The 27309-nt window shown below is 44.4% G+C and overlaps 1 protein-coding gene across 1 annotated transcript in view; it reads left to right on the plus strand.

Annotated features, from left to right (window-relative positions):
* Positions 1-19280: 19280 nt before the first annotated feature.
* CDCP1 (CUB domain containing protein 1) overlaps positions 19281-27309 on the plus strand; it is a 44904-nt gene continuing 36875 nt past the window's right edge. The window contains exon 1 of the mRNA XM_053410181.1: positions 19281-19530. Within this exon, the coding sequence (XP_053266156.1) occupies positions 19452-19530 (79 nt within the window). The 5' untranslated portion in view covers positions 19281-19451. The remainder of the gene's footprint in view (positions 19531-27309) is intronic.

A 27309-nucleotide genomic window follows, 5' to 3' on the forward strand; every position in this document is an offset into this window, starting at 1 on the left:
CCTGCCAGTATATCGGTCAAAAAGCCACAATTCCATAACACAACAGGTATTGCCGTGTGAAAGCAGCATCAGAAAACAAGACAGAAGCACTAGCATTATAGTCAGGAAAACTAATGCAATATTCCCCACATCTGAATGCACTCCAAGGTTGTTCATATTTACAGCGCAATCCTACACTTATTTACTCAGATATAAGCCCTATTGGGTTCAATGGACTTACTCCCAGGTAGGGGTGTGTATAGTATTGCAGCCTTAGCCCTGATTTTTTTCCACCTCCCTATTTTTGAATGCTTGAATCTGAACAAACACAGACAGACAGGAGACTTTATTTATTGAGCACCTTTTTAAAAAATTTACCTTTCCTCTAATGGAGCTCAGAGTGAGCTCCAATTCCTGAGAAGAAATTTGACCCTGAATAAATTTCCTTTATTCCATATTCTGTTAACTGCTCTAAGACTAGCAGGTAATGGGGCGCTATATATATTCAATCAACAAAACAAAACAAAACAATAAAACATAAAACAAAACAAAACAATAATAGTAATAAAAAATATCCTAGCCCAACACTCTGTCTGCTACACCACACACTGACTTTGTGTGTCTACTTTGCAATGAAATACCGTATACGATCCAGAACAAATTTGCACAAAGTAGAACTAAGTGATTAAAGACAGATGAGGGAATTTTATGTTAACTTTAAAAAAATGTGTTTTTAAAAAATAATTTAAGCAAGAAATATACTTTGGTGACATACAAGAATATAGAAATAAAGAAAATTGAACTGAATCAAGAATCTACTCTCACAATTATCTTTAGGTGGCACTATACCAATGTTTTTATCATGTATTAACCCCAATTTGTCCCCCAAATGCTGGCTCCATACAAAAAAGAAAGATACATGTTTCCACTCCCAGTGGCAACTTTTGGGGAGATGGTGTTCCTAGGAATTCATTTAATAACAAAACAAGAATTGAAACCAATCCTTTAATTAGTGTTACTTGGGGATGAGCCAAATGAAGATGCTTCCAATAAGGAATTGATTCTATATTTGTCGTTTCCTGAGATTTATAAGTAAAACAAATATCTAAAAAACTATGACTACCCCCTAACACCAATAATAATCTTCTCATTTTCAGGGATTGTGAATGAGACAACCCAAATCTGTAGTTTGTGTGGGGGTGTATGTTACATTTAAATTCTCCATTCTGGTCAGTGATCAAAATAAACTGATTCATTAATTCAATTTTAATTCTCATCCAACTGTATTGTTTTTTCATGTTCTTCTTCTTGTATGTCACTGGTGTAGATGTTATTGGATTAAAGGAATTTAACGATAGCTGATATGGCTGTATGTACGTCTTCCAAGCTTTCCTCATGACTAATCTTGGTTATATGCCAGCCTTTAGTGGGTTGGCAGGAGTTTTGGCACTCCTTGTAAAAGAAAGATCTATTCAGGGATAAACATGCCTTCAAGGTATTTGTTTAAAAGAGAGAGAACATTTTGGAATTCCAACATAATCAATCAGAAATCAATGTTCCCACTTATGTAATCCTGGAACAGGGGTGAAGGGAACATTTCACAATCATTTTAGAGCACGCCAATCAACTACTCAACTACTCAATGTCTGTCAGGAGAGAAAAAATCTATTTTTGATCATAATTTTTATTAGTTTTCAGTTACAACATCCAATAAAAGCCTCATTACAACCATGCCAATTAAAATACAATTCCAAATAAAAATCATTCCAATACCAAATTATATAATTTAGGAGCTGGTTTGATGATTTACTTTATTTCTGCGTTCCAAAATCTTATTAATTTCAATGACCTTCCCGTCATAATATTAATCCCTTATACACCAGCTGCAATATTTTTGACTTCTATTTGTGTTAACACTGCAAGTGAAGATCTCATATGGTATCTATTCTTCCTGTGTGGACTTTTATTCTGTTCTTGATATTTCTTCTTGTCCTTGTCAGTCTCTTCCCCCCAGGATTTTTTGCTGAAAATCGTCATGCCTTGAGCAGAGCTGATATCTCAATATTTGGGGCGGGGGGGGGGATCTAGACTGACTGCAGAGACAACGTAAAGAGGAGGACTTGACATCCCTCGTGCCCACGGGGACAGTTTTTGAAGAAGCCACATGACGTGTTTTATTCTTCTTTTTTAAGAACTACAGTTCTTTATGCAGGATGGATATACAATATTTGGTTGGGGAAAGAGGTGGTCCTTTGGAATGATAAAAGCTTGTTTATTTACGAAAGGATGGCAGCTTGCACCACAGAACAGCTATGGTGGTCTATTTCCACCTGGTTTTTCACTTGTGGGGTGCCTCAGGGTTCCATCCTCCCTCCATGCTTTTTAATATCTATATGCTGGGAGAGATCATCAGGGGGTTTGGGCTGGGTGTTCATCAGTATGCGGATGATACCCAGCTCTACCTCTCTTTCAAATCGGAACCAGTGAAGGCGGTGAAGGTCCTGTGTGAATGTCTGGGGGATGGATGGCGGCTAACAGATTGAGGCTGAATCCTGACAAGACAGAAGTCCTGTTTTGGGGGGACAGGAGGTGGGCTGGTGTGGAGGACTCCCTGGTCCTGAATGGGGTAACTGTGCCCCTGAAGGACCAGGTGCGCAGCCTGGGAGTCATTCTGGACTCACAGCTGTCCATGGAGGCGCAGGTCAATTCTGTCTCCAGGGCAGTTGTCTACCAGCTCCATCTGGTACGCAGGCTGAGACCCTACCTGCCCATGTACTGTCTTGCCAGTGGTGCATGCTCTGGTTATCTCCCTCCTGGACTACTGCAAAAATGCACTCTACGCGGGGCTACCTTTGAAGGTGACCCAGAAACTACAACTAATCCAGAATGCGGCAGCTAGACTGGTGACTGGGAATGGCCGCCAAGACCATATAACACCGGTCCTAAATGGCCTTGGCCCAGTATACCTGAAGGAACGTTCACCCCTATCATTCAGCCTGGACACTGAGGTCCAGCTCCGAGGGCCTTCTGGCGGTTCCCTGTGTTACAGTTACAGGGAACCAGGCAGAGGGCCTTCTTGGTAGTGGCACCCACCCTGTGGAATGCCCTCCCATCAGATGTCAAAGAAATAAACAACTATCTGACTTTTAGAAGACAGCCCTGTTTAGGGAAGTTTTTAATGTTTGATGTTTTATTGTGTTTTTAATATTCTGTTGGGAGCTGCCCAGAGTGGCTAGGGAAACCCAGCCAGATGGGCAGGGTATAAATAATAAATTATTATTGTATATTATTATTACCAGCTATTGCTGAGTTTCTGCTTCTTCTTTAAATGCCTTCTGGGTTGAACATTTCTGGAGAAGGTAGCAGAGATAAAATGCTCTACCTGCGGCAACATGAAGTGGCTCTCTGGTTAGATATTAGATGACATTACTAGCAAATCCAGAGCAAATTACCACCTCCAGCGCTCTGTAACCAATAATGGAGGGAGGATTAGACTTGCATTAGGATAATCCTTGATGGACTGTAGCTGGGTGTTTCCGTAGCTTTAAAAATGTGTCTGCACTGTTGAAATGGGAATAAACATTTTTAAAGTGTTTTAAAAGGTAAGAAGCACTTGGCTGGTTAGGAAGCAACAGTCCTGATTCCAAACCTGTTCGCGTGGTTTGTGTGTTCATAAGAATATAGTGGTTGCTGAGGGGGGGGGTGGTAGAGGAAGGAAAAGCGGGCATTTGCCCATTCACATGGTTCTTTGTTACCTACCAGTCTCATGCAGCTGGTGGCAGGCATTTGCTTCATTATTGTCGGACTGGTGTCTGTGTACATAACAGACTGAGAGATGGAGGATTGTACCGGTATATATGTGAAAGACTGCAAAAGAGCCTGAGGGACATATACATCTGTATTGGGGATGGGGAAGAATTTTAGTTCAATCGGCATTTAAAGCAAAATCTCTCCAATTCTCCAACAATTCTCAAAATCTCTCCAATTCTCCAGCTGAATGCCAGCAACTTCGAGGAGGAATATTTTGAGGTCGAAAACCCCCGCAGCGTTCCGTCGGACTACAACTTCTGCATTTTACATCTGGCGGCTTGCAAAATAAGCAACATGCTTTGTGTTCTGAGCAAACCCTGCATCCGTTACGGCCTCTTTCATCACATCCTCTCTTTAAGGCTTGCCTCATCAACTAACGAGCTTCTTACGTTACACACGCACAAGACCACATTGTTGCATGCCATGCAATTAAATTAAGATCCCATGCTTCTGAATTCACAATTATTATATTCTCAGCTTCCTGTACAAAAGGATGTCTTACAAGGATTGGGGCGGAGTAGGGAAATCAGTGCTCTTACTGCAAATTAAGAGAACCAGAGAAGGGTGTGTCTCAGAATATATGCTCCTGGTTTGAAACGGTGGTTGCAGCAGGGTCAGGGACAGGCTAGAAGCCAGCACAGCTGCTTAAGGACAGACAAGTTGATGTATAGGACAAGTACACATATCTGCTGGAAATGTAAGGAAAAAGAAGGTACCTTTTATCATATGTGGTGATAAAAGCTTTCTGGGAGATGATATATAACAAAATGAAAAAAATGTTTAAAATAGCTTTTGTTAAAAAACCAGAAGCTTTTTTATTAGGAATTACAGGTACCGACATTCCAAAGGACCAGGAAAGACTTTTTATGTACAGAACAACAGCTGCCCGGATGTTACTAGCCCAGAGATGTAAAGAAGATGAAGTCCCTACCAGAGAGGAATGGCAAACCAAGCTGATGGACTATGTCAAGATGGCAAAGCTGACTGGAAAACTCAGGAACCAAGAGGACAAAAACTTTACAAAAGAATGGGGAAAATTTGTAAGTTATCTAAGAGAGGGTCTTCTCAGTAGTGGTGCCTGCCCTGTGGAACGCCCTCCTATCAGATGTCAAGGAAATAAACATCTATCTGACTTTGAGAAGACTTCAGGGAAGTTTTTAATGTTTGAAGTTTCTCTCTTTTTAATGTTCTGTTGAAAGCTGCCCAGAGTGGCTGGGGAAACCCAGCCAGATGGGCGGGGTAGAAATAATAAATTACAGTGGTACCTCGGGTTAAGTACTTAATTCGTTCCGGAGGTCTTTACTTAACCTGAAACTGTTCTTAACCTGAAGCACCACTTTAGCTAACGGGGCCTCCTGCTGCTGCCGCGTCGCCGGAGCATGATTTCTGTTCTCATCCTGAAGCAAAGTTCTTAACCTGAAGCACTATTTCTGGGTTAGCGGAGTCTGTAACCTGAAGCGTATGTAACCCGAGGTACCACTGTATTATTATTATTATTATTGTAGCTTAGAATATTCATAATGTGATTTACCTTTGGAGTAAACACAGTCTCTCTCAATGATGGAGGAAATTACAGTCATACCTTGGTTCTTGAACTTAATCCCCTGCTCAGCGCCTGAGGGCCCCAGTCCTGCCACTCAAGGACTGCTGCCACTGCCGCTGCCGGGCAGAGAGGGCTCTGTTTTGTTTTGTTTTTGTTTAAATTGCTGTTATTTTTTACCTATGTCATTTTAAACTGTGATATTCATGCTGTATTCTTAGTTTTAGATTTTGATTTATGAGGAAATTGTTTCCCATTTGGTTGTGTATTTCTTTGTCGTGGTTTATTTATTGTTTATGACTTTTGTAATTATGTAAATCTTGTTATGCTGTAAGCCGCCTTGAGCATTGTTTTTTAACTGTGGAAAGGCGGCATACAAAAAAAAAAATGAATGAATGATCTGTTCCAGAAGTCCGTTTGACTCCCAAACATAGCTGTCAACTTTTCCCTTTTCTTGCAAGGAATCCTATTCAGAATAAAGGAATGGCTTCCAGTTTGGCGTGGCTTCCAGTTTGGCTGCAGGAGCTTCCTGCACTCAAGTGGAAGCCGCGTTGGACATCCGGCTTCCAAAAAACTTTCGAAAACTGGAACACTTACTTCCGGGTTTTCAGCGTTCAGGAGCTGATTTGTTCGACAGCTAAGCTGTTCGAGAACCAAAGTCTGACGGTAGCCACAGTCATTTTCTGTACAGCGGTTTGAAGTGCATATCTCCTTTCTCCTTTACACCTGAACTCTCCTTTTATGCACTGAGCGCAGGAATCTGCTTTATATAAGGTGAGACCTATTAGTTAATCTCTTCAGTATTGTCTATCTGACAGCCGCTTACCTGGAGACGCCAGTGATTAATACTGGCACCCTTTGCATGCTAAGCTCCACACCTGAGCTACAGTCCTTCCACTCTGTGCTGTTGGCTTAGTGTGACAAGACTCCTGTCTCTGGGGAAGAATCAACGATTACATAAACTAGCAGTGCATGTGTAGACAAGTTGCGCACAAACCAGTTCTACTCAACCTCTGTACGTAAGGCTTGAGCGATCTTCCTAAAAACAACACATAGGAAATACAGATTCTTGGGATTTTAACAGCAGGTAAAGGTTGCCTCCAAAATAGAAAAGCTTCTAACAGAAAAAGGAATAAACGATTTCAGTAAATGCGAACGCTTCCTGTAATAGCCATAGCGAAGAAGACTGGGATTTTCAACTGCATTAGGGAACAATGGAAACAAGTGTTGTTTATAGCAATTGATTTGAAGGTGCCATTCCTCTTATGTAACCCTCTTTAATGATGCCTCGTTCCTTGTCTCAGACATGGAGTCGGAAAAGAAAACAAGGGAAAAATAAATCTCCTCAGAAAGTTCCGAACCCCAACTAATGCCTAATAAAGGATCATCATCCGTCTACTTTAAAACCCAATCTATTATTAATTTAAGACTTTTGCTACTATTGGAGTTATATTTTTAAGTAAAAGCACAGAATAAGGCCTCAATCCAATACACACTTACTTGAGGAAAAAGCCCCATTAAACCCCTTTAACAACAGCTTGTGCAGGAATTTTGAAATGCTGACAAACATTTTAACAGCAGGGAGTTTTTAAAAAACATTATTATTGTTGTGCAGTGCCAGATCTACCATTCAACAAAGTGCAGCAGTAAGAAACTGGTGTCTTGCTGTGCTAGTCTAAAGCAGGGGTCAGCAACCTTTTTCAGCAGGGGGCCAGTCCACCATCCCTTGGACCATGTGAGGGGCCGGACTATATTTTTTTGGGGGGGGGAACAAACAAATTCCTATACCCCACAAATAACCCTGAGATGCATTTTAAATAAAAGCACACATTCTACTCATGTAAAAACACGCTGATTCCTGGACCGTCTGCAGGCCGGATTGAGAAGGCGATTGGGCCGCATCCGGACCCTGGGCCTTATGTTGCCTACCCCTGGTCTAAAGTGTTGGCCCTGGTTGGGAACCATTTGAGCTCCAGCCAAGAGAGTCAAATGTATCTGATCAACAGCAGTGTTTTGGCGAAAGCAGAACAAACAGACATCACTGCTAAAGGGGGACTATTTAATGATACAAACGCAGAATGGTGCAATACAATAATAAACAATAAAGATGTTTGGCAGATGAAGATGATGGACTTTTTGAAGCTAGCTGACCTGACCGGAAGAGTCCGCGACCAGAATGAGGAGGAGTATCAGGAAGAATGGACGAAATTTAATGATTATTTGGCTAAATATGTTTTAAATTAATTGGAAAAAGCTTGCAATTACTAGTTAGGCTTAGGATTTAGATAAGTAATGCGATGAATTATTATGTTTAATGCTGAACTGGGAAGAAAGAGTGATGTTAAGTGATTAAGTTAAGATTATAAGAACCTTGATTTGGAAAACCGTTAAAATGATTTGCATTGAAATTAAACTAGGGGGATACGAGGAAGTCACTTAACAATGTTAAGAAGTTTAGTTTCAATAAGGCTATGATTTATGTTTGTGAAAATCAATAATTTTTTTTGGAAAAACAACAACAATAAAGATGTTAGTCTTTGGGCTAAGTGCAGCCTGTATTCTTGAAATAAAAGCAGTGCTGGCCTGAAAGACGGTGCTGCAAAAGTGCTCTGAAGCCTTTTGAACTCCGGAGATCTGGCATGAAGCCTTCAGACATCAAGCCGGACTTATCAGGCAGCTGCCTCAGGCTGCTGATTTTTGGTGTCAGGAAACAGCAGCAAATGATTTGTCATTTAATTTATTAGCATTGTATTTTTATTGCCAGGGATAGCACTTGTGGGTTTTTCTGCCTCAGGTACCAAAATAACTTGGCCGGCACTCTGCGTCTTAAGGGGCGGGGAATCATTTGTCCGTTCGCCTCAGGCAGCAAAAAGTCTTGGACTTGCTCTGAGGGCCCAGATCAGTTCAACAGTTGCCATCTGTAGCAGCAAGAGCACCCTATGGCACGGGTGAATAGCCTGGTTTAACCACAATTTGCACCATATAAATGTGTAGTTCAAGTCACCAGGAATATGTTGCAGGGGTCAGCAACTTTTTTCAGCCATGGGCCGGTCCGCCGTCCCTCAGACCATGTGGTGGACCGGACTATATTTTGCGGGGGAAATGAACGAATTCCTATGCCCCACAAATAATCCAGAGGTGCATTTTAAATAAAAGGACACATTCTACTCATGTAAAACACGCTGAGTCCCGGACCGTCTGTGGGCCGGACTGAGAAGGCAATTGGGCTGCATCCTGCCCCCGGGCCTTAGTTTGCCTACCCATGCTCTAGTGCAACCAGAAACCATTTTTGCAAACACATTTGCACTCAAGGTGTTTTCACAGAATCAGAGAGGGGGAATGGCAGGACATCTGTTCCAAAATAAACAATAAAAATTCAGAACTAGAGCACTGCATCCCTAACAGACCGGTTGTTCGGCTTCTGTTGGAAGACCTCAACAAAGACCCCAACGCACTAGAGATTGGTTTCACTTTTACTATTGTAACATTTCTCCTAATGTCCAACCTTCCTTTATTATGCCATACCTTTAAAGCATATCACTTTAAAGACTCACAGTTCCTTCAGAGAATCCTGAGAACTGTAGTTGGTTAAAGGTGCTGAGAGTTGTAAGGAGACCCCTATTTCCCTCACACAGGCTTCCTCAACCTCGGCCCTCCAGATGTTTTGAAACTACAATTCCCATCATCCGTGACCACTGGTCCTGCTAGCTAGGGATCATGGGAGTTGTAGGCCAAAAACATCCGGAGGGCCAAGGTTGAGGAAGCCTGCCATCACAGAACTACAATTCTCAGATTTTCCTGGGAAAGGGGATTGCACCACTCTATAAACCAAGGGTCAGAAAACTTTTTTAGCAGAGGGCCGGTCCACATCCCTCAGACCTTGGGCGGGGGGACAGACTATATTTTGAAAATAATAATAATGAACGAATTCCTATGCCCCACAAATAACCCAGAGGTGCATTTTAAATAAAAGGATACATTCTACTCATGTAAAAACATGCTGATTCCTGGACCATCTATGGGCCAGATTTAGAAGGCAATTGGGCCGGATCCAGCCCCCGGGCCTTAAGTTTGCCTACCCATGCTATAAACCTTGCTTGTGCTCCTCCCTTAACAGTTTTTAGCCAAACGTAGGAGATGAAAGACACAGATGAAGCAACCCTTACAGGGCAATCCTTTATGTGTCTACTTAGAAGCAAATTCCACTTTGTTCACTAAGACTTAAACCCAGGTGAATTACTGTAAGATTGCAGCCTTGGACACAATTCTATTAAAACATCAATCCACTTACAAATCTATTTACTGGAAGCAGATGCCATTAATTTCTATTGGGCTTTCTTTCTCAGGAAACAAGCTTAATACTGCAACAGGAACTCAGTCATTCATTGCCGTGGCTACCACTTCATCAGGCGCTAGTATTTTTGTACAGGAAATTATGCAGGACAATTCAATAAGGTGGTTATTTCTACATCATGGTGCTACCGGCCACATTTATGGAGGTAGAACAAAGGTCAGACCATTGGTCTATCCAACTCCAGACTGTCAACAATGACACTGCCTACAATGTCATTAAGGGCTTTAGAGAGGAATCTTTTCCAGCCCAAATGCAGGACAGCTGGAGAGAAAAACACCCACAGGATAGAAAATTGACATTTTATTTGAGTGCGAACAATTCTGCAAGCCAATTAGACTCTGTATGGACTTCTAGAGACTTGTATACAGTGGTGCCTCGCAAGACAAAATTAATTCATTCTGCGAGTTTCTTCGTCTTGCGGATTTTTCGTCTGGCGAAGCACGGCTATTAACGGTATTAGCGGCTTTAAGAAAAAGGAAACAAACTCGCAAGAACTCGCAAGACGTTTTCGTCTTGTGCAGCAAGCCCATAGGGAAATTCGTCTTGCGAAGCAACTCACGAAACGAAAAACTCTTTCATCTTGCGTGTTTTTCGTCTTGCGAGGCATTCGTCTTGCGGGGTACCACTGTACTAAGGTAAAGAAGGTAGAAATTATACCACAAACATTATCAGACCACAACTCTATAATATTGGAATTAAGAACAGGGAAAAGTTTCCCGATGAGATGGAGATGAAATGAAAATGTATGAAATGATCAAGAAATTTTAGGAAAGGGGGCAAACAATTTAAAGGATTATTTTGAAATTAATTTAAACCACGAGACAGATTTAAAGGTGGTTTGGGATTCGAGTAAAGAGGTAGGGCTTTTTTTAAATACAGCTAAGTGTGAACCAGAGAAAGATAAGAGAGCAGGAAAAAAACAAGAAATTTTACAAGAAATAAAAAGAAAAGAAAAGTAATTAATAAATTCCCCTCGAAAAGAGACAGTGAAACAGGACATTAAGATACTGCAAATGCAACATACAATGATAATAACCCAGTAAATAGTGTGGAAAATGAGATATATATGAGAATAGATGAATAAAAGAATAAGTTAAGATCATTTAGAGGATGCAGCAAAGGACCAAAATAAATGTAAAGAACCACCGAAAGAGGGGGAAGGGAGTTGAAGATGTTAAAATTATGGTTGAATAATTGTTGTAATGTATATAAATGAAAATTTTAAATTAAATTATAGCTAGCTAGATAGATGATAGATAGATAGAACAAATTCAGGGCATCCCTTCCCCTATTTAAAGGAAAGCCAGAGGGGAGTAACCAAGTCATTAAACTGGTTTAAGTAATTTCATGTACAAAGCAATTAACCAAAATGGCATGGAATGGAACCATGGGTAAAGGCAAACATCCCATCTCGGATACCTTCTAAGGCCATCTTCATATACACATAAACTTCATGGGATCTGCTTCCATACAGTGTGGTTCCGTGCCACTGGAAAGTGTGTATGGATGAAACCACTGCATGTTTTGTGGGACCTGTCCTGCGGCTCTTTCCCACCTGGTCAACATCTTTCCAGCAGAAAGGATGCCAACCTAGTGCGACTTCTCCAAGTGGCTTCAGTCATGTGATTTAATTCACATAAATGGTCTCAGCAACATGGGGTCATAGAAAACGATGTCGTTGCCATGCCACACACACACCAGTGGAGAGGGCTCTCCAGACAGCTTAAATCCAAGCACTTTGCAGCTGGAGGAAACTTCTACGATTGTGAAGTCAACTGTTTGGACAATATCCTTTATAAAAACCAGGGGTGGGGGCCTATTGCCCTCCAGATGTTGGTAGATTCCAACTCTCATTGGCCAGGATGGCTAGAGCTTATGGGTGTTAGGGTATATCAACATCTAGATGGTCAAAGGTTTCTTGGCCCTGACATAAATCTTTATATTCCAAATTGCACTGATATGCTTCTGAGCTCGATTTTAATCAAGTTGCCGCGTTTCGCCTGCTCCCATGAGAAATCATTACCCAGCCCAATACTTCCTACAATCTGTAATTGTTCCTGCATGTAAAAAGTTACCCTTTGCTCACTGTCGTCCTGCTGCCTGTAATTACAATATATTTCAACCTCCTGGGTCATTACTTTAGAACGATTTCCCGCATTCTGCTGCTTTAAGTCAAGTTTAATTGTCATTTTCCAGTGTTCATTAAAAGGTGAGAGATTTTATTCATCGACAATTTTCAGAAACGGTAAGCTAAATGAAGTGATATTCTGTACCTCCCTTTAATGCTTAAAGAAGAGCCAGAATTATATCCAGAGATCAAGAAGATTTGATGTTTCCTCTTATCCAGGGGTTGGCAAGGTTTACTTGGCCTGGGCCGGTTCACTCCAGCAAAGATCCCTTCGTGGGCTAGATGGCACATGCGGCCGCAATTTCTGGTGCCTGTGCTTGCGCAGATGCGAATTTCAGCGTCTGAGCATGTGCAGGCATGATTTCTGGCACTGCGGAAGTAAGTACCCACGCCGTGCTGCGCCGGTTTAGCACAGCGCACAGCGGCTCTCTGAGCGGGCGGTTTGGTGCGGGGGTGGCGCCTGGGCTGATTAAACGACCCCCATGGGCCGCTTTTGGCCATGGGTCTTAGGTTGCCTACCCCTGCTCTTATCCCTCCATTATTCGAAAATCTGCATTATCTTATGATCTAAAAACTGAGAGCCAGTGTGGTGTAGTGGTTAAGAGCGGTAGTCTCGTAATGTGGTGAACCGGGTTCGTGTCTCCGCTCCTCCACATGCAGCTGCTGGGTGACCTTGGGTTAGTCACACTTCTTTGAGTCTCTCAGCCTCACTTACCTCACAGAGTGTTTGTTGTGGGGGAGGAAGGGAAAGGAGATTGTTAGCTGCTTTGAGACTACTTAAAGGTAAAGGACCCCTGACAGTTAAGTCCAGTCGCGAACGACTCTGGGGTTGCGGCGTTCATCTCGCTTTACTGGCTGAGGGAGCCGATGTTTGACCGCAGACAGTTTTTCCGGGTCATGTGGAGAGCATGACTAAGCCACTTCTGGCGAAACCAGAGCAGTGCACAGAAACGCCGTTTACCTTCCCGCCGGAGCGGTACCTATTTATCTACTTGCACTTGACGTGCTTTCGAACTGCTAGGTTGACAGGAGCTGGAACGGAGCAATGGGAGCTCACCCCGTTGCGGGGATTCAAACCGCCGACCTTCCGATTGGCAAGCCCTAGCTCAGTGGTTTAGACCACAGCGCCACCTGCGTCCCTTAGGGTGGTGATAAAGCAGGATATCAAATCCAAACTCTTCTTCTTCTAAAAATACACCTGACAGCCTAGACTTTAATTTCGCGACACCACTAGCCTCCACTGACTGAGCAGCTCACTTAATAACCCTCCATGCAGAAACCCAAGAGCCACTGTCTCATGCAGTGCTTTATCTTTCACCTGACACACCATCTCATAGTCAATGCTTTTCCACGGAAACAACTCACATGTTCAACTAGGAGTTACCAAATGATGACTTACCCAGTGATTTACATGCCAAAGTTACTCAGTGGCTTCACATGCAGGTAAAATACTTACATTTACAGTAAAAGCAGAGCAAGCGGAAGGCATGTCTTCCTTCATGGCTGGTCGAAGACAATGCTCCTTCCCTCCAGTAGAGGAGGGGAAATGACATCACACAGAGCCCTCTCTACCAATTACATTTCTATGAGCTGAGTCTTTGCCTATCAAGAATACAGCTCTATGGTCGTTGGTGCCTAAACTTACTAACTAGCAAGAATATGCATTGTTGGACAGTATCTTGGGCTTTTTGACTTCCATTTCTCTGTCACTTAGGGAGATGCCTTAGACAGAGTCTAAGACATTAGTTCCTTAGACATTAGTTCACCTAGCTCAGTACTGATGATACTGAATGGCAATGGCTCTCCAAGGTTCAAGGTTGGGGACATTTATTTTTTTCTAAATGCTTTTATTGGTTTTTTCTCAATTTTTTACATTTTAACTACACCATTTCAAACATTAAAAGGTTCTTTTGAACCTTCAGACCTCCTTCCCTCCCTGCATGGGTTCCATATTTAAGATTAAATTTACTGCATCTTTTACCATTGTCCATCTGTTATATATCCATAATTATCATAATCAATTCTACATTGCAAGTGTCATTACATCCGTGCCAATGTTTTTAACTGTTTACAGTGGTCTTTTAAACAAATTAAGAATTTACTCCAGTCTTTTTAAAATACTTGATCTTCCTGGTTTCGGATCTTCCCCGTCAGTTTCACCATCTCTGCGTACGCCATCAGTTTCGTCTGCCATTCTTCTTTTGTTGGTACTTCTCCCTTCCTTCCATCTCTGGGCTAGTAGCATTCTCGCTGCCATTGTTGCATATATAAGAAGTATTTTATCTGTTCTTGGTACCTCTTCACCTATTATACCTAACGAAAAGGCTTCTGGTTTTTTTAGCAAATGTGTTTTTAAACATTTTCTTTAATTCATTGTATATCATCTCACAGAAAGCCTTTACAGTGGTACCTCGGGTTACATACGCTTCAGGTTACAGACTCCGCTAACCCAGAAATATTACCTTGGGTTAAGAACTTTGCTTCAGGATGAGAACAGGATTCGTGCTCTGGCGGCGCGGTGGCAGCGGGAGGCCCCATTAGCTAAAGTGGTGCTTCAGGTTAAGAACAGTTTCAGGTTAAGAACGGACCTCCGGAACGAATTAAGTACTTAACCCGAGGTTCCACTGTACCAGTGTACATGTCCACCTTGCTTCCAACATAAATTTGAGCTCGTTTTGTACATTTTTGCAATTTCACTCGGTGTTAAGTACCAACAACACATCATTTTCATATAGTTTTCTTTCAACGAGCAGCATGCAGTAAATTTTATTTCCTCTTTCCATAACTTTTCCCAAGATGAAAGTTGAATATTGTACCCTAGCCCAATGTATCATAACTGCTTTAGCTTCTTCATCAAGGTTGGGGACATTTCCTATCCTACTAGGAAATGTGAGGGATCAAACCCAAGACCTTACTCATGCAAAACAGATGCTCTATGGCAGTGAGTTATGCTTTCCCCTAAGGCCGCAACAGAAGCAGAACTTCTAGAAATAGAACATGCCAATTTGCACATGTCTACTTGGGGGCACGTGGGTGGCGCTGTGGGATAAATCACAGAGCCTAGGACTTGCCGATCAGAAGGTCGGCAGTTCGAATCCCCGCAACGGAGTGAGCTCCCGTTGCTCGGTCCCTGCTCCTGCCAACCTAGCAGTTCGAAAGCACGTCAAAGTGCAAGTAGATAAATAGGTACCGCTCCGGCAGGAAGGTAAACGGCGTTTCCGTGTGCTGCTCTGGTTCTCCAGAAGCGGCTTAGTTGTGCTGGCCACATGACCCGGAAGCTGTATGCCGGCTCCCTCGGCCAATAAAGCGAGATGAGCGCCGCAACCCCAGAGTCGGTCACGACTGGACCTAACGTTCAGGGGTCCCTTTACCTTTACTTGGGGGCAAGAGAGGTAGGAAGAGATGGCAAATTTCTGTTTTAGGCCTGTCAGAGAAGCACAGAGGAGGCAGGGCAGCATAAGGAACTTGCATTTTCTGCCTTCCAGCATCCCTGTCACATCTAAAGTCGCCCTCTCTTTCTCACGATATTGCTCAGTCAAAACTCAACAAAACCACATACTATTTGCTAGTACATCAGGTCAGGTTGGATAATGACTCACATGATATTCCACCCCCCCCTTTCCTACTGTAAATCATGGTACAGTGGTACCTTGGGTTACATACGCTTCAGGTTACATACGCTTCAGGATACAGACTCTGCTAACCCAGAAATAGTACCTCGGGTTAAGAACTTTGCTTCAGGATGAGAACAGAAATTGTGCTCCGGCGGTGCGGCAGCAGCAGGGGGCCCCATTAGCTAAGGTGGTGCTTCAGGTTAAGAACAGTTTCAGGTTAAGAACAGACCTCCAGAATGAATTAAGTACTTAACCCGAGGTACCACTGTACATTCCATTTATTTCGGCAGTTTGTGTTTATTATAATGTAAACAACACGCCCCTTATTTTAGAAGCTTATAGGCAGTGAGAGAACTTTGGACTCTCTGCCTGATAAATGCGCATTCTTTGCTCCCATCACAGCGGACCATATTCTTCCAGGATAGGAAAGGCTCTGGACATGACAGATGCTGCCACCAAGAAGGGCTTTTGAACCAGATGACCGCGGATGTCTCTTCCATACCTCCAAAATCCCCCTTACAACACTTCCATTAATCATGCACTCTGTCACCCAGTCGGTTACTGATGATGACTGTGCATGTTTTTTTGTTAGGTCAAAATTGCCTCATGACTTTTCTTTTTGTGGCAAGCGGAAGGGGTGAAGGGAGAGCTATAAACAGCTAGGAAAATGCAGGAGCGACAGAGAGAGAAAGAGTGAGAAACAAGAGAGAGAGAGAGAGAGAGAGAGAGAGAGAGAGAGAGAGAGAGAGGAGCAAGAAGGAGAGGGCAAGGAAAGGAGGAAGAGGGGGCAAGTGAAAAGTCGAGCAACTATACTTAGGAAAATTCACACAGTATCCAGGGGCTTGGGAAGGGAGTAGGGAATAATAATTTAAAAAGGTAAAGGTAAAGGACCCCTGGATTAAGTCTAGTCAAAGGCGGTTATGGGGTTGCAGTGCTCATCTCGCTTTCAGGCAGAGGAGCCAGCGTTTGTCCACAGACAGCTTTCTGCGTCACGTGCCCAGAATGACTAAACTGCTTCTGGCGCAACAGAACACCAGGACGGAAACCAGAGCGCACGGAAACGCCGTTTACCTTCCCACCGCAGTGGTATCTATTTATCTACTTGCACTGGCGTGCTTTCGAAACTGTTAGGTTGGCAACGAGAACACACTCCGTTGCGGGGATTCGAACCGGCAACCTTCTGATCGACAAGCCCAAGAGGCTTGGAATGCACACTGCAACAAAGCGGGTTGACTTTAACAGTAACGGCAGATGAATTTTTTCATGGCGTGGCAGCTTAACCTGAGTATGTTAAAGGCACAAGCACAAAGGCAGTTTTAGAAAGCTGGCAAACATACAGGGCATCTTCCTCATCACTGATCTCTGGGAAATATTCTCTAGTACTTTAGCCCAAACAGCAATGCTTGCGGTGTAGTCCTATTAATTTGTACAGGTTGGAGTGTAAATGTGTGACTCCCCAACCCTCTAAGACGGATAAACTTCTGCTTAAAGTCAATTGCTCTGAAAATTACAGTGGTACCTCGGGTTAAGTACTTAATTCGTTCTGGAGGTGCGTTCTTAACCTGAAACTGTTCTTAACCTGAAGCACCACTTTAGCTAATGGGGCCTCCTTCTGCTGCCGCGCCGCCAGAGCACGATTTCTGTTCTCATCCTGAAGCAACGTTCTTAACCCAAGGTACTATTTCTGGGTTAGCGGAGTCTGTAACCTGAAGCGTCTGTAACCTGAAGCGTATGTAACCCGAGGTACCACTGTATTTCAGTTTAAGATGCACACCTTGATCCTAAGGCCATGACTGGAAGAAATAAACCCAGAACTTTTCTTACACGTTTGTAGGATAGTGGGTTGCAGTTAAAGTGCAAGCGGAACCAGGATTCACAGGGACTCCGGCCTGAAAGGTTATTTTCCAAGTTTAGAGCCTGGAAGCAAGGATGTAAAAAAGAATGCCTCTGAGCACACACAGAATGTCTTCTCACTTCTGAGGTCAGCTTAGCATATTACGCAGCAGAACCACACATTTACCCCTCTCTCCCCTACATCCAGTAGGGAGATCTGGAAAATCCTATCTCCCCAGCACATACACAAACAACCACACATATGCATACACAACGGGCAATGAATTTGGGGCACCAGTGATGATAGCAGAGAAGAGAATAGGCCTGACCCACATGGCAGATCCACTTGCACAATCCCATTGAATTGAACAGGGTTCCTGTTGCATTGTGCTCTATATGAATTAATGGGAAGTTGATGCCATCAGATACTCAAATCTCTCAAGCCACAGGGATGTGGGGCAGGGGGAGTGGGAATTTGGAAACTACAGTTCACCAGGCATGCGCAGATGGAGGCCACACTTCTGATATCCTCTTGGCTTTTTCACACACCCCATAAAAAGCTAAAGGGACCCCTGACTATTAGGTCAAGTCATGGTTGACTCTGGGGTTGCAGTGCTCATCTCTTTATTGGCCAAGGGAGCTGGCGTACAGCTTCCGGGTCATGTGGCCAGCATGACTAAGCCGCTTCTGGCGAACCAGAGCAGCGCACAGAAACGCTGTTTACCTTCCCGCCAGAGCGGTACCTATTTATCTACTTGAACTTTGACGTGCTTTCGAACTGCTAGGTGGGCAGGAGCAGGGACCGAGCAACAGGAGCTCACCCTGTCTCAGGGATTCGAACCGCCGCCGACCTTCTGATCGGCAAGTCCTAGGCTCTGTGGTTTAACCCACAGCGCCACCCACGTCTCTCTCACACACCCCATACTACTGCTTTTATTGGGAAGTGAATCCCACTTTCTTCAGGGGGCGGCATACTTCCAATAATTGTGTAGCAATTTCTACACAAACAAACCACATTCTAAAAGTATCAGTGCAACCATGTAATCGCCCCAGACTTTTCTTTGGCCAGTTGAACCCACTCCTACTTAGGAAGCAAATATTTCGAGGGCTGGAGCTTTAACACCCAGATCTACTCATGAAAAGCTCACCAGCAGCCCCCATCTTCAGGCCCCCCCTTTCCATTGATACAAAAGCAGGCAATTTGTTAAGAGCTAAGAAGAGCCTGGGGACGCGGGTGGCGCTGTGGGTTAAACCACAGAGCCTAGGACTTGCCGATCGGAAGGTCGGCGGTTCAAATCCCCGCAACGGGGTGAGCTTCCGTTGCTCGGTCCCTGCTCCTGCCAACCTAGCAGTTCGAAAGCACGCCAGTGCAAGTAGATAAATAGGTACCGCTCCGGCGGGAAGGTAAAGGGTGTTTCCGTGCGCTGCTCTGGTTCACCAGAAGCGGCTTAGTCATGCTGGCCACATGACCTGGAAGCTGTATGCCGGCTCCCTCGGCCAATAAAGCGAGATGAGCGTCGCAACCCCAGAGTTGGCCACGACTGGACCTAATGGTCAGGGGTCCCTTTAAGAAGAGCCTGAGATTAGCTCAGCGGGTATGGCGGGAGTCTGTTAATCTCAGGGTCCCGAGTTCGAGTCAAGAGATTCCTGCATCGCAGGGGGTTGGAACTCGGAGACAAAAGGGTTCCCCTTCCAAAGCGACCATTCCATGATCCCTGCATTACAGTTCGTAGGATTTTGGGCAATTAGCAGATCTCCTGGCTTCCCCAGACAGGGCGCGCCCAGGCACACCAGCAAGAGCAGGCGCATGAGCTGAGATTCCCACGGATCCTCTCCGACAAGGGTACACAAAGTGGGCACCCTCGAGGGGCACCCGACGCGGCAGCTCGTGGGTGGGAGACGCCGTTGAATCGGGACCTTCGACTTCCTCCCCGGGGCAGCCCAGACCTTTTCCCACAAGCGCGCGCACCGGGGAAGAGGAGGAGTCCCTTTTTGCACCTGGGGATGGGCGGCAGGGAAAGGGAGGAGCCGTCGCCTCCCTCCTCCTGACCCGAGGCAGAGCAGGAAGAGGAGGGCGTCGCCACCAGATCAGCCACCCCGGAGGAGTCTCCTCCACGGTCCGGCGACCAGGGAGGAGAGAAACTACCCCCCCCCCGCTCCTTGCAGGATCGCAGGGGGCGCAGATGCGCGGAGATGGCTGCGGGTTTCTGGATCGCTTTCCTGCCTCTGGCCCAACTCCTGCTGCAGGCGGCTGTGACCCTCCAGCGCGCAGGTAAGCGGCGATCGGGCGCCTGCGCCCCACGCGTGTTTTGGGTGGGGTCCGCGTAAGGTGCGCCCGGCGGATCGGAACTGGGGAGTCCCCCCCCCGGGTGGTAAGGCTTGTCCGGGTTGGAGAGGTAACAGGAGATCCCCGTGGGTAGCGCGTGGGACTGGGTGTCGTGGGTTCGAACCCCGCGTTGGGCGAAAGAGTCCTGCGTCGCGCGGGGTTGGGCTAGATGCCCATCGAGGTCCCTGACAACACTGCGAGTCTCCGATCCCACGGAGAATCGGCGTCGCGCCAGCCAGCGCGCCTGGGCAACTTCCTGGCGTGCGCGGCGCCTTCGCCACTCGTGAGCGCGGGAGCCTGGAAAGTTTGAAAGCGACTTGGTGGGGAGCTAGCTCTTTCGTTTCGGAGTTTTCTTTCTTTCCATCTGAGGAAAGGGGATCGGGCTGGTTTGGAGATGGCATTGAAACTTGAAAGGGGTGCGGAGGAAGTGAACGGGCATCTCTACTTATTCACTCTGCCAAGGAAAACTTTCATGTCTCCTTTTGGTAGCTGGCGCAGTGGAACTGCGGAACTCGCTGCCACAAGAGATAGTGACGGCCACCAGCTTGGGTGGTTTTAAAAGAGGAAAAGGCAGATCCATGGAGGACAGGCTGTATAAGTGGCTGTTAGCCTTGATGACTGTGCTTTTGCCTCCATGGTAGGAGACAGTATGATTCTGAATACCAGTGGCAGAGGAGAATGCTCTTGTGCTCAGGGCCTGCTTGCCAGTTTCCCATATAGGCTGGTTGGTCACTGTTGGACTGGCTGGTCACTGTGAGTACAGGATGCAGGACTAGATGGGCCCTTGGCCTGATCCTGCAGGGCTGTTCTTAAACTGCATATCCTCAAGCTGAAGTGGTTGGTGGCTGCTAGTGCGTTTGCTTGCTTGTTTTAATGCAACACTGCAATATTTTTCACTTCCACTGTCGTTGCTTTTGGTATATCTGTGCTGCTTTGGGCCGACTTATTAGTGCTGCAGATGTGATTATACCACAGTTCATGGCTCAGTTGGGTAGATAATGCCAAGGTTTGATCCCCATATGGGACGGCTGTCTGTTTCTGTGTTGCAGGGGGTTGGACTAGATGATCCTCAGGATCTCTTCCAACTCTAGGATTCTATGATTCTATGTATATACTTCCAGTGCTATCCCTGCATGTAGCAGCAAAATTGGACGCCTTTATCTGCCCCGCCTGCAGTGAAACATGTCTCTCCCTTACCAGTTGCTGTAGCCACCGCAGGCGCCGTAACTCTCCAATGCAGTGTTTGAAACTTCCATTGTCCTAGGCCAGGGGTCTGCAACCTTTAAGACAAAAAGAGCCACTTGGACCGAAGGAAAAAAACCTGGGAGCCGCAAAACCATTGTGACATTTAAAACAGTGGGGAGTGTTGGGGCACACAATGTGCCTCCTCCCCTCGCTAGTATCCGCCCCGGAGCCGCAGCAAAGGTGTAAAAGAGCCACATGCGGCTCCGGAGCCGCGGGTTGCAGACCCCTGGCCTAGGCGCATTCTGCGACAGGGAATTTCATTAGTGCAGGCAGTTTCTGAGCTCTGGGTGCCTAAGATTTCAGATTAAAACTGCAGAGTGGAAGGAAAGAAGGACTTTTTCTGCCTCCCCACTTCCAGCTACTCTCTGAAGACTGGAGAAGAGACCTTCTTAAGAATAATTAGGGGGGTGGGCAGGGGAAGGACTAGACCATGTGAAAAATGAATTTTAGCTGCAGTTCATTCATTTTCAGCTTTGTATTCTTGTTACAAAAAAAGTGCACCTAGACATTGTTGCACCCATAACTTAGGTTTAAGGTGCCAGACAGTGCCATTATCTGGAGGTGCATGACTGGGGATTATTACTGCCTTCACACACTAATACCGCATCTTGTAGAATTCTATCAGTTATATTTTATCTGCACAATTGGAATGAATTTCAGGAACCAAAAAGCTTTTTTATGTGCAGAAAAAGAGGTTGGAGTAGGCCAATATGTATGTGGGCTGTCCCTGGATCAAGTGACTTTTCTTCTTTATGTTCTCAAAGCTCTTAATGTAGCTCAAGGTTGTCATCGGAACTAGCCAGATTTTTAATCAATCACAGTCAGTCCATCATTTGAAAAATAAGGCTTTTGAGCTGTCTAACACGGGTGGCGCTGTGGTCTAAACTACAGAGCCTAGGGCTTGCCGATCGGAAGGTCGGTGGTTTGAAACCTCCGCAACAGGGTGAGCTCCTGTTGCTCAGTCCCAGCTCCTGCCAACCTAGCAGTTCAAAAGCACGTCAAAAAGTACACGTAGATAAATAGGTACCGCTCCGGCGGGAAGGTAAACGGCGTTTCCGTGTGCTGCTCTGGTTTCCCCAGAAGCGGCTTAGTCATGCTGGCCACATGACCTGGAAAAATTTTCTGTGGACAAACGTCCGCTCCCTCTGCCAGTAAAGCAAGATGAGCGCCACAACCCCAGAGTCGTTTGCGACTGGACTTAATTGTCAGGGGTCCTTACCCCAAAATGGCAACACGACTTAGTTTAAGGAGAGTAATCCCTTTTATGAGAGGGTGGAGCACAGAGTTCTTCTTAGTTTGTGTGGAGTGACTCCATGCTTCGATGAATCTGCATGTTGGTTAATCTAGCACAAATCGGGTGCGAGGATATCATTCTGATGTTATTCTGTTGGCACAGTCAGGTTGTGACGGGAAACCCTGTTGGTTGGCCATACTCTTCCAACAGTTTATCAGAAAGCAGCTTTTTAAGAAGTGTTGCAACACTGACCTGGAAAGTTGTTTGATCTGATCCCAACACTTCTGGTGTTGTCTGTGTAGCAGCTTTGATGCACTCACACTTGATATTTGTGTTGTCAGAGCTTTCCCCCCAAAGTTTTAATTATACACAACTTATGCAAATGTTGCCTCATTTGAGAGAGTTAATGATTTGTGAAGGTGTTCCAGACACCAAAGGAAAAGTAGTACATCCAGTTTTTGTCCCAGCACACTTAAGCATACCGTATTTTTCGCTCTATAACACGCACCAGACCATAACACGCACGTAGTTTTTAGAGGAGGAAAACAAGAAAAAAAATATTCTAAACGAAACAGTGGATGTATGATTTTTGTGGTTCATGCTGTGGCCACAGACATGTGATCTGACAGTGAGTTTGGAGTAGCCCAATGCAAAAATCCCGAGGATCCATGTGGATCCATGCTTTGTAACCACGTTTTTGCACCACTGCGGCCCCAGGCAACAGTGGGTGCGTGATTTTTTTGGTGCAAGATGTAGCCATGGACATGCTATGTGATCTGATGGTGAATTTGGGGTGACCTAGTGCAAAAATCCTGAGGATCCATGTGGATCCATGCTTTGTAACCACGTTTTAAGTGGGGAGGGAAGGAAAAGCACTCAAGGGACAAGGAGCAAGCATGGGGTGTGTGGAGAAGGATGCTGCTAATAATGCTATTTAGCGAGCTGAGTGGGGAGGAGAGAGGGACAGAGAGCCTGCTTGCTTTAAAGGAGCCAACCGGACAGGAGCCGCTTACATTCATGTTAGCGGCTCCTCTCCTCTCCCGCTTTGCTCCTTTAAAGCAAGCAGGCTCTCTGTCCCTCTCTCCTCCCCACTCAGCGGCTCTTCTCCCGCTTTGCTGTTTCAAAGCGAGCCACAGAGGAGGGAAGGAAGGGGAACCATGGATCCTCTGCTCACAACTGCAGCAGATCCCCCCCCCCGCCACCCGTAGGCATTCGCTCCATAACACGCACAGACATTTCCCCTTACTTTCTAGGAGGAAAAAAGTGAGTGTTATGGTGCAAAAAATACGGTAATTTAATTCCCTGCTCCGGAATACAAGTGGTTTTTCCTTCCATGCTCCTTCTAAGTCTTACTTTTTTTGTTGGGAAAAAGTGCAATCTTCTTACAACATGCAACTGATGTTACTCATTCCACTAGGCCTCCCTGAGACAAGAGAGGCAGGAAATAGCAGTTATTAACTGGCTCCTTCTTAATGCTATATTTGCATCACTGACGGTTTGGATGCTAGGCACAAAACATGATTGTTATCCTACGCATTTCAAGTAAATTTTATTAGCTTATTGAGGAAATCCAGATTCTTGGTCCTTTAAGAGAAGTGGCGCTTCAATAAATCCCCAAAGCCTTTTTACTGATAAGAATGGAATAGGCCCGGTTTACTGGATTTGGATGTCAACAAATCTAAACAAAGCTACTAAACTGACCAACAAAAATTCCCTAGAAGTCTTATCTCTGAAATTCCAATGCATCCTGTCCCTGTACTATAGCTGTAGAATTAGAAACAGGGAGGATGGTATAGGCAGGCTCTGTTCTAGAAAACAAAAAGGTGTGAATGAGTGCTATTATTTTGATCTAGGGATGGGCTGTACTGTAGGAAGATTTGTGGCTTGTAGTCAGGCAACAGCATAGCTGAATGTTGACTAAATATCATCCAGACAGCATTGGAAGATAACTCTTGAATTATTGTGCATAAAAGAAAAAATATTCCTGAAGGATGTGACTTATCTTGCTGGAAGGTTTTGGATCTTATCCCTGATGGTGATTAAATAAGAACATGAAATCTCGACTGGCTTACACCAAAGGTTCCACATCCTGCTTCCCATAGTTGCCTCTGGGCAGAAATGAAGGCTGTAGCCCCTTTTCCAATGTTTCTCTTCCAACAACTGGCATTCAGTGATGTTCTGTTTCCAAACCTGAAGTTTCCACGTAGCCCTCGTGGTTGTATAGCCCCAACAAACAAACCTTCCATGATTTTTGTCTAGTCCCCCTTTGGTGACCATTGTTGTGCCTTGACTTTAAATTAAAGGTAAAGGGAACCCTGACCATTAGGTCCAGTCGTGGCCAACTCTGGGGTTGCAGCGCTCATCTCGCTTTATTGGCCGAGGGAGCCGGCGTACAGCTTCCGGGTCATGTGGCCAGCATGACTAAGCCGCTTCTGGCGAACCAGAGCAGCGCATGGAAACGCCGTTTACCTTCCCGCCTATTTATCTACTTGCACTTTGACGTGCTTTTGAACTGCTAGGTTGGCAGGAGCTGGGACCGAGCAACGGGAGCTCACCCCGTCGCAGGGATTCGAACCGCCGACCTTCTGATCGGCAAGTCCTAGGCTCTGTGGTTTAACCCACAGCGCCACCCGCGTCCCGCCTTGACTTTACTGTTAAACCAATTTCAGTGGACAACCCCCAACCTCTAGTTATTTTATGACAGGGAGAAAAACCCCTCCACATGCTTTCTCCAAGACATGCAACATTTTATACACCTCTACCCTGTCACCATTTTTCTCAGCTAATTATCCCCAAATTTCCTCATAGGGATAATTTTAGTTGCCCTTTCTCCCGCCTTTTCCATATCCTTTTTGAAATGGGGTAACCAAAACAACACATGGATTTGGTTTCTATAATGGCATGATGATATTAGCACTTTTATTATTATTGGGCCCCTTTCTTCTTTTCCCACACATAATTCGTTTTTTTCCACAGCTGCCACACGCAGAGTTGCCATTTTCACACAGGGGCCCACCACAGCCCAGTCACTACCAGTTCAGACTCCATTAGTGTATATCTGAAATTGGGGTTGTTGTTTTGTCCCCATGTGCTTGTGTTGAACTGCATTTACTATTTTAATGCCAGTTCAGCCAGTTTGGAGAGGTCGTTCTGGAGCTCCTTTTAATACCTTGTTTTGTTTACCACCCTGAACAATATAGTATGATCGCCACACTTGAAATACCTTGAATGAAGGTGCCTCACCCTTTTGATCGCTTTTTTCTGCACCTTTTCCCAGCCCTACAATATCTTTTTTGAAAACTGGAAAACCTATTGTGGCTTTGCTATTTATTTACAAACTCAGGTCTAGAGAAATACATTATGAATCTCTTGGAGACAGCAGCAAGATTTTAGAAAACAGCATTATGCATTTATATATATATTTATATATGGATCCAGATTTGCACGGGGGGGGGAGGTATTTCAAAATCCTGTTGACCAACCAGGGTGGATAAAAATCAATGATTTAAAAAAAATAATCACATTATTTTATTTAAATTGGATTTTTAAAATAAAATCTTTCTAAAGATAGTTTTCTATTTAAGTTACATTATAATCCAAAGGCTATTCATCAGGAAATATGGATTTGTTTAAGTTCTTCATGTGTGCTAAAACTCAGTCTGGTTTTGTTTTTTAAAAAGAATTGTTTAACCACATCAGTTAACAAACATGGATACATATGCTATAATGTTATTGTTTTAGTTAAATAAATTGTTTAAATTGTTATCAAGGAAATGATTATTTTTCTCCTTCTGATAAAGTACAGCAGGAAAGTTGTCCAGATATAAACAGTTAACTTATTAAACCTCACAATAATTTCATAATTATCTGTCTATGTATTTCTAATAGTATAACCAAATCAGTAATTTTTGATAGAACTGTAAAAACTACTCTGAAGATTTATTCTTCCAAAAATGAAACCTTCATCTGGTTGTAAATATTATGATTATACCAGCAAAATGAGTCTTTCTGTAGAGAAAAAAATGATTTAAATCAGGTCTTACTGACTAGTGATTTAAATCGATTTGATTTAAATAAAATCCATCCTTCTGCATAGCAGCCACTATTCATGTATTTGTAAACTCAAAGCTAGACTGCTGTAAAGCTCTCTACAGGGGACTGACCTTTATAATGCTTAAACAACAACAGGAAGTTCAGATCGCCGTGGCCTTACTCCAGATGTTAGATATGTCATTGGTAGTACATCCCTATGGTATCTATTATTCTTGCTCCCTGTTTTTCTATGTGCTTGTTTATATAGCTTGGACCCAACATTTGTTGCCATTCCTAAGACAGGAGAAGAGTTCTCTCTCTTAAGTGTACTTAGCTATGTGCCAAGTTAGGGATGAGAAGGTTGGCGTGGAGAGGCGTTCTTGATCATGCCTCTTTAATTTCAGAATATTATATCTAGGAGGCTTCATAAAGTCTGACGGCAAGCGTCTTCTTCCAGACGTGTCATCTTCAACTAGATTTTGATGACTGGTGTGAATGGTAAGATGTACCATGTGCAATTAATAAGGCTTAGTGTATTTTGTTTCAACTAGTTTGTTTTAGTTATCCACTCCAAACATTTGAGATGGGCTGAATTGCAAATCAAATGAATAAAAGCATTCCTTAAACCCTTGCAGAACTGGACAGCAGCTCTGTGCATTTCTGAGAACTTCCCTGGACTTATCAGCCAGCTGCTCCAAATCCAAAATCATTGACATCACAAAGCTGGCTCTGAGCAGTTTATGTTTGGTGGAATCATAGATGTGGACTGACCTGGTGATATCTGAAAGTGCCCAGAGTACTTCCTTCCTACGTAGCATATTTCATTGAATCACAGAATTGTGGAGTTGGAAGAGACCCAAGTGTCATCTGGTCCAAACATTAGCTAAAGCTGGAGATGGAGTTTCCACAGAAGTTTCTCTTGTGGCTTTGTCACTTTCCACCTGCTCTGCGTTGGCAGCGAACCTTCTTCAGAAGCTGGCTGCCTTTGAACGTGAACTGTTTAATAACTAGCACAATGGAGGCGACACCAGAAAAACTGAAACTGCCCTAAGATGTGATTAAGTGTTTCAGGTGACCACCTTTAGAAAGCTCCGCAGAGCTCTTTGGGTAACAGTATATTAGAAATTTTCAGCTCCTTCATTCTTTTTTCCTCAAGAGTTTTAGCAGTGTAGAGGCAGTAATTGCTGTTGAATTGTTGGCTTTTACAATGGGAA

Source organism: Podarcis raffonei, chromosome 12 (assembly GCF_027172205.1).
Source record: "Podarcis raffonei isolate rPodRaf1 chromosome 12, rPodRaf1.pri, whole genome shotgun sequence".
NCBI classification, from domain to species: domain Eukaryota; kingdom Metazoa; phylum Chordata; class Lepidosauria; order Squamata; family Lacertidae; genus Podarcis; species Podarcis raffonei.